The sequence below is a fragment of the Petaurus breviceps genome, unplaced genomic scaffold, assembly GCF_028583685.1.
Source record: "Petaurus breviceps papuanus isolate PSGF00001 unplaced genomic scaffold, PetGlider_PUasm1.0 171, whole genome shotgun sequence".
Lineage (NCBI taxonomy): Eukaryota > Metazoa > Chordata > Mammalia > Diprotodontia > Petauridae > Petaurus > Petaurus breviceps.
The window spans coordinates 21,582,004-21,590,040 of NW_027185754.1; the positions used below are offsets into that span (position 1 = coordinate 21,582,004).

Here is an 8,037-nt window from a genome sequence, read left to right on the forward strand (position 1 = left end):
TCCTGCAGTACATGGAACTGTTAGTAAACCAGAAAGTCAGAGATCTGCAGGAGTCAGGCTGTCACAGGAAGGGTGGACTAGCTGAATAGGAAGGATGTCAGGCCTAGGACTAGAGAGGCCTCAGCTTCTAGTAGAGCAGCTGCCTATTCATGAACATTGATAATAACACTATCAACTCCTGGTACTTGTGACACTCTCCACTCTGCTGCCCTGCACTGCTGCAGTTAATGCTGGAACCTTTGAAACTGCTCCTGCTGCTGGGGCCTTGGCTGCTTTCAATGCCTGTGATGCTGCTCACTCTGCTAAAACTGCTGCTACCACTAGTACCCACTGCCAATGTCTGTTGTGTTAGCAAATGTCAGTAGCTAGCCCTGGACTGCATGCAGGCTCATCTAGCTTCTCCCCATACACTGTATTCTCCAAATTTGACTGAGCAGATCGGAACTTGGATTTTCTTATTGTTGATCTCCCACAGCTCATCCCTTGTTTGGGCCACCATTCAATCTAGGGCCTCTATCACCATGGTCTCATCTAGTCTGGCCAACATTATGTCATGGATTTCACAATAGATGCTATTGTTCTCAGGAAGTAAGGCCTCCTTTAAGTCTCTGTCCACCAGTCTAACTCTTTCATAAACCCCCTTCCACCAACAACTCCCCATCTTTTTTTGGAGTGTTGTGGCTTTTCACAGTCTGCATCCAAACTACCTTGCCAACAATATTCCATATTCATGTACTCTGTGTTTTAACCAAACTGCTGCACTGTATTGCCTAAGCTGAAAATTAGATAACCTATCTCACAGGTAGGGAACCTGTGGCCTTAAGGCCACATGTAGCCATCTAGATCCTTAAGTGCAGTCTTTTGACTGAATCCAAATTTTACAGAACAAATTCCTAACTATTTCTTCAGATTATCTTTTATTTTATTTCTCTGAATAGGTAACCCCACAGGAGAATCTAGGTTCTTTAAGGGTAGCTACTAGTTTGTCTTTACATTCGCAATACTTAGGTTTTAGTACATAATTTAATTGAATTACTCATGGTGGCAAATAGATTGGTCCATAGAGTAGCTAACTACCAGAATTAGGAGGCTCATAGATAGGCATGTCATATCACATCCAGAACAAAAGCACCCAAACTTTCATCAAGTAGTTTGATTCAAAGAAGAGATTATGCCTCATACTCACATGTACCTCTTATTCTACTTCTCTATGGATTCCCATAATTTTAGTCAATAATTCATCAATCAGTAATGTTATCCAAAATGGCTTAAGGCTTGCCAGAGATAAACTGATTTGATTTCAGCCCCTCCCTGATGTTCCCAGGCAATGAAGGTAGGGCAAATTGTGACCTTGCCCAAGATACCTAGCCTTGAGACTGATTAGATTAAAAGCAAAGTAAGCAGATAAGAAAAAGGCAGGAGCTAAACCCAAAGCTGGAGTATAAATAGAGTTTGAGGGATGTGAGAAGGCCATATCTTTCAGTATTGTTAGACAGCCTTCTTCTCCAATCCCTTTTGACTGCAGCTTCCTCTGCCAGGTGAGTCATGGGATAGCTTTGGGACTTCTCTTTGCAGTGGGGCTAACATCTGGGGGAATAGGCAAGGACAGGGAGATGAAAAAAATCTGCCAGGTGTTTTGAAAAGGTTTTCAAAAAAAAAGAAAGAAAAGGGTTTCAATGGTGTGAGATAGATGTGGAATTCAAGCTATTGCTGCCCATACTTTGTGTCATTCAATAACAGTCTTTACATATGAGAGGTTAGGGTTTTAAGAAATGATAGGTGAACATTTGGATTCTGAAAGAAGGAAAAATCTAGGAATACTGGAGTCACACTAGGCCTGAAATAAAGTGAGGAATTAGGGAAAGAGTGACCAAACACTTAGGAAGCACTGACCACCATCATATCTTCCACTCATCACTCTAGCCTCACTCTCTCAATTACGTTGACCACCAAGTGAATAAAAATTTGGAATGAGACCTTAACATCTGTGTAAAAGATCTTTGAATGTTTTTTAAATAGGTTCCAGCAGTACAAAGAGTCTCTGACAACTCTAAATGCAGCAAAAGGTAGCCACCATGACACAATTTATTTGCCTGATTTCCCTTTGCTGGGGACTTTCATATTGTTTTCCCACAAGAATCCCAGAGCTGGACACTGAATGGGAACTGTTTAAGTCGACATATGGAAGGAACTACACTGAGGTAAGTGATTGTCTCTTTTGTGAGAGCCCTCTAGATAATGGATGGGAATGTTCATACTTCAAAGAATTGAGTGAGGGTATAGTTCCCCTAACTCTGCCCTAGTGAGATGCCCAGCCCCACTGAAGTATTGAGTTCAATTTCTGATGACCAATTAAAAAAGTCACATTGACAGAATGAGATTTGGCCATAAGATGGCTGCAACCAAGTTGAGAGACCTCAAAAGCCTGACACATCCTGCTGGTTGAAGTTACTTGCAAGGTTCAAGTCAGAATAGTGACACCTATGACTACCATAGATGTCTTCTAGTACATGTCCATGTGGGGAAGCCATCAAACTTAGCTTACCTTTCTGCACAAGGAAGCTTTCAAAGAAAAGCTGGGAAGAAGTAGATTTTGGTCACATAATTAGGAGAAATTGCCTACCAAGTTGAGCTGTCCCTAAGTGGCTTAGGTGGCCATGTGAGTATATTAAGTTGAGCAAGGACCTCAAAATATCTTCAAAAATATTTTTTAAAAAAATTCCTGCTTAAGTATGGATTGGATTATATGACTCCTGTGGTCCCTCTTGGGTTAAAGCTGCCAATTTCACATCTTGGAATTATATGTCCCAAGGGCATAGAGACCATTTGAAGGTGACTCAGCTTTGACTTGGCGTTAAGAGACAATTTATATTTTTCATGGAACATACTCATGCACGTCTAGACAATGTGATTGGGCATTCAGAACTTTAGGGCAAAGAGGTCATGGCCAGCCATCTCTTAACATTAGTGTTTGTGGTTCTAAATTTTCCCATAGAAGGAGGAATCTTTTAGGAGAGAAGTGTGGGAGAAGAACTTGAAGTTCATTAATGATCACAATCTCCTGTATAAAGAGGGGAAGCTGAGCTACCACCTAGGGATGAATGAATTTGGGGATTTGGTAAGTGAGTGGTAAGTGCCAAGTGCTGTGAATACAAAGAGGCAAAAGATTGTGGTTGTTGAGTGTATCTAACTCTTCCTGGCCCCATTTGATGTTTTCTTGGCAAAGACATCTCCTTCTCCAACTTATTTGACAGATAAGAAAACTGAGGGAAACAGCGTTGAGTGATTTGTCTAGGGTCACATAACTTGTAAGTGTCCAAGGTCACATTTGAACTCAGGTCTTCCTACCTGCAAGCCCAGTGCTCCATCCACTGTGCCACAGAGCAGTCCAAACGGAGGAGGAAGAGGTAGGAAAGAACTTCTAATCTAATGGAGGAACCAACATGCAAACAAATATATTCAAAACAAGTTTTGATTAGGATAGATAGGAAATAATTAAAATAGGGGAAGCAATATAATTAAGATGTTAGGGAAGGCTTCCCTATAAGTTATTACCTAAGTTATATGACCCTGGGCTAGTCACTTATCCCTATGTAATGAGATGGAGAAGGAAATGAGAAACCATTCCAGCACCTGGGGTAACAGAGTTGAGCACAACTGAAACAACAATTGTAGGTAGCCTTTTTGAGGAGCTTTGAGGGCAATTATCATGGATGGAAGGCTCAAGAGGGTATTTAAGGACAGGGGTGAGATGGGCATGGTTTTAGGCACTAGAAAATGAGCCATTAGGCAAAGAGACATTAAAGATAAATCGAAGAGTGGTGATGACAAAGAGGGCCATGTTTTGGAGGAGATGGGATGAAATGGGATCACTTGAAGTAGAGGAGTTAGCCTTGATAAGGAGTAAGGCCACTTCATCATGTGAAACAAAGATAAAGGAGAAAAGAGTGACAGAAGATATTTCATTGAAAGGAAAGTAGGTTTTCCAGGAGTAGGTCCTGCAAAATATAAGGCTAGGTTTTCCACTGAGACAGAAAAGGTCAAGACAATAGTTAATGCCCAGAGGTGAAGTTATATGAACTTAATTCAAATGGGACCCAGTAAGAATAGTTGCATGATTCTCTCTACTTTCTTTCAGCAATATGTATGAAGTAGGGAAGTGATGATGAAAGGTGGGAGTGATCCAAGAACAAGACTTGACTGGGTGTAATCAGTGATATGACAAGGGCACTAAGGATTCAAGAGTAGAGCAAAGTGTAGTTTTCACTTGATTCACCAAATAGTCAAGATGGGGAGGGGAGCAAAAAAAAAAAAAGGGTCAGCACAAAAGAGATGGCTTAAAAGAAAAATGAGGGGTCAAAGGACTGGAGGTCATGGTGAAGATGAATAGAAGAGAATATTTGTTGGTAATGGTAAAATTGAGGACATGACCATCTTTATGTGTGGCTGAGGTGGGGAGTAGTAGCTCATGGGAGGTGCATAGTTTGAGAAAGTGGTGGTTAGGTTATTTGAGGGAGCATCAGTATGTATGTTGAAGTCCCCTAGTATGAGGAGTCAGGAAGGAGAGAAAAACTGAGCCAGGTAATAAAACATATTAAGGAAGGAAGGGGAGTGACCTGGGGAGTCTGTGGACAACAATTACCAGGATTTTGATTTTGTGGTAGATATGAATAGCAGAAACCTCAAAGGAAGAGAGTTTGCCCAGTGAAAAAAGGAGAATGGAGAAGTGGAGTATTCTAGAAATATTCTAACACCACCATCTTTGGCCAGTGGGAACTAGTGAAGGTGCAGCCAGTATTGGAAAGGGCAGCCAGGGGAGCTGTATCATAAAACACAATTGTCTTTCACTGAACAAGGAATATTGATTCAATGCCCCACATAAGATAGCTCACTATTATTTCAGACTGATGATGAACTCAAGGACATGCTGAATCCTGGCATTGCACCCAGAATAAGGAGAGCTACGACAGCCAAGATTTTTTCAAATTTTTCTGATCTTCCCAAATCAGTGGACTGGAGAAAGCATGGCTACGTGACCCCTGTTAGAGTTCAGGTATTATCCCTCATCCAATGTTATTCTTTGAGGTTTGCATTTACTGAGGTTATTTCCTCAGTTGTTACCACTTAGGCTACCTACACATATTTGTGACAATCAACTCTTGCAAGAATCTGGGCAAGGCAGGGCAGCTAGGTGTCTCAGTGAATAGGGCACTAGCCCTGGAGTCAGGAGGACCTGAGTTCAAATCTGGCCTCAGACACTTAATACTTACTAGCCATGTGACCTTGGGCAAGTCACTTAACCCCAATTGCCCTGCCTTCCCCCCTCTAAAAAAATTTAATCTGGGCAAGGAAACAGACTTCAACTGACTGACTGTCTACGGGGAAGAGGGTATTGACCATGCTACCTTTATCAGGCACAAAATATAAGCCAAGGGCATCCAACTCAGGGGAGAGAAATACCAAGAGCCCCTTTGCCGAGATCTAACCAGAAATCTTACTCCTATGAATTTGTTTCTTCTTTCAATAGATATTGACCTATCTTGTTAGTTGTTCAGAGTCTTGCACTAACTAGACACTTACTGTCTTCTCTTTCAGGGGAAGTGTGGCTCCTGCTGGGCATTCAGTGCAACTGGAGCTCTGGAAGGCCAACTCTTCCGTAAAACAGGCAAACTTGTGAAACTGAGTCCACAGAACCTAATTGACTGTGACAAATTTCAAGGCTGTCGTGGGGGAAGTGTCATTGGTGCTTTCAATTATATAAAAAAAAATAAGGGTGTAGTCTCTGAGGACTGCTACCCTTATGAGGCCAAGGTAAATAAAGACACTCTACTTTGCCATCCTTGAGTGGGCTGGTCAATTTTGCCAAGACTGGGGAAAGGCCAAGTCAGGTCCTCTGCCTTGTAGATGAGACCTAGTGGGCCAAGGTTCTCATGAAACTAATAAAAGGTTTCTGGAGGGTATATTTTCTGTACTTAGCACGTTCATATAGCACATGACTGCAACAACAATGACCAGAAAAAAAGTCTGTAGAGGATTTGATGGTTAAATATGGCATTTTTTTTTTTAATTCTTACAATCTGAAGTGAATGGATGAGTAATTTAGAAAATCTCTCTAATAGATTTTTAAGTCTTAGATTTGTGCTTCCCCAAGGAGATAACAGGAACCCATAGGCAGAACTTACTGAGACTTGATACACAGGTTATAACTAAATGACTATAATCAGCTACCTATAAAAGTTTGACTAGACACTGAGGTTTCCTCAGATTTCCTAGTTCATGTCTTTCCATTCCAAATCTCTTCTGACTTCCTCCAATTAACTGTCTCTTTCAGAAAAATAAGGAGTGCTCATATAAAAGTGAATGTACAGTTGTTAAAATAAAAAATCATGTGCTCCTCCCCTTTGGAAATGAGAAAGCTCTGATGAAGGCTGTGGCAACTGTGGGGCCAGTGTCTGTGACAATACATGTAACAAAGTCCTTCAGGTACTATAAAGGAGGTAAGAGGTCAAGCAAGTATGGTGCCAGTCTGATATGGTGTAAAAACTAGAAAGTGTCTGTTTCAACTTCCTAACACTAGGCCTGGAGCTCTTTCCACTGAGCCACCTAGCTGACCCAAAGAGCTTTTGTCTTTACCACAACCTTACATTTTCTAGGAATTATCTTTGAGCCAAAATGTAAACCACGCTACACAAACCATGCTTTACTGGTGGTTGGATATGGATCTAAACTAGTGAAAAAAAGAAATAAGAGTGGATCAGAAGAAAATCAATATGAAGAGAAGAAATTCTGGATTCTTAAAAATAGGTATGGGGGAAGATAATAAAGTATAGAAATTCCTTATTGGGGGAGGGGGAGCCTAGTGGGCTCTTTTACTCAGTGGGGTTTCTCTACATTTAAGAGACAGAGGTCCTCCTTTGAATTTTTCATCTCATCCCAGTCCATGTGAGGGAGAGCTTCATATCTCTTTGACAGAGCTGGCTTTTTTCCCTATTGATCAACAAGGAATAGAGACCCTCCTGAGTCCTCATACTAAATTTGCTTCCCCTATATTAATGACAGGTTGGACATAAGCCAGTCTCATCTTCTATATGCTTTGAGATTTTCCCAAATCCTTATGTTCTATATGAGCTCCTTAGACCCATTTTCATACTCTCAGGAATGAAGATAGAGAATGAAAATTATCCATTCTGCATTTCTAAGACTTACTAGACTCTATATACTCTATGTACTCTAATTCATCTCTGTTCCTTTTCAGCTGGGGTACAAGGTGGGGTGAAAAAGGCTACCTGCTTATTGCAAGGGACAAGAACAACCACTGTGGTGTTGCTACCCAAGCCATCTATCCAATTCTGTAACCCAATAGAGAGAGCATGCCCTCCAGATGTTTGGAGTTTGGGGCCCATAGAGGAAGAAATCCTCTTATAAGCATTTGGCAGTGATACCAGACCCTGATACCTGTGATCACACCTTGCCATCATAACAATACACTTTCATAACTGGGGGTTATTGGTTTGCCACAAATGTGGGACCCAGATGTTAGCTGGTTATGCTAAAATTGTAAATAATAGCTAGTTGTGCTAAAATTGTAAATAATAAAGTGAATATTTTGAGAACTGACAGGTTTTTTTTTCCTATGCATTGATGTATTGATGTCTAGTAGATGAAAATTATGAGGGTGCATCTTGGAGGGAAGCCATTACTTCTTTTCTAAGCAGGCTTTTATGTTCCTTGTGAATTGGAGCAACTCATCCAACCCATAGGGAAAAGGGACAGTTAATAAAGATGTTTCTTGGACTTCTGCTGGGCTCTGGCTCCCACCACCTCCAATTCATTTAAAAGGTGACTCTGAACAAACTTTGGACCTACAGAACCCACAAAATGACACAGAGAAGCTAACCTCCCACTGAGGACAACCTGGCAGGCCAGCAGGGAGCAGACAGCACAGCACTCTGGGAACCAACCCCTGCCCCACCAGCCAGCAGGAGGTTGGAGGGACTTCAGATCATCAGCAGCTATGGTGGTTTCCAGAATTATCAA

At 41.4% G+C, this 8,037-nt stretch overlaps 1 protein-coding gene across 1 annotated transcript; it reads left to right on the plus strand.

Moving 5' to 3' along the window:
• The first annotated feature begins 2,075 nt into the window (after positions 1-2,075).
• Positions 2,076-7,355, plus strand: LOC138157308 (cathepsin L2-like). The gene is made up of 7 exons (XM_069082835.1): positions 2,076-2,201; positions 2,996-3,118; positions 4,904-5,053; positions 5,596-5,811; positions 6,332-6,497; positions 6,654-6,804; positions 7,256-7,355. The coding sequence occupies exons 1-7, from the start codon at positions 2,076-2,078 to the stop codon at positions 7,353-7,355; spliced, it is 1,032 nt and encodes a 343-aa protein (XP_068938936.1).
• Positions 7,356-8,037: the final 682 nt, after the last annotated feature.

Excerpts from the sequence above, each read along its gene's own strand:
- LOC138157308 (XM_069082835.1), top strand. The coding sequence starts at position 2,076 with ATGACACAATTTATTTGCCTGATTTCCCTTTGCTGGGGACTTTCATAT. Across the intron at positions 3,119-4,903 it reads TGAATGAATTTGGGGATTTG|ACTGATGATGAACTCAAGGA; the intron begins GTAAGTGAGTGG and ends CTATTATTTCAG. Across the intron at positions 6,805-7,255 it reads TTCTGGATTCTTAAAAATAG|CTGGGGTACAAGGTGGGGTG; the intron begins GTATGGGGGAAG and ends GTTCCTTTTCAG.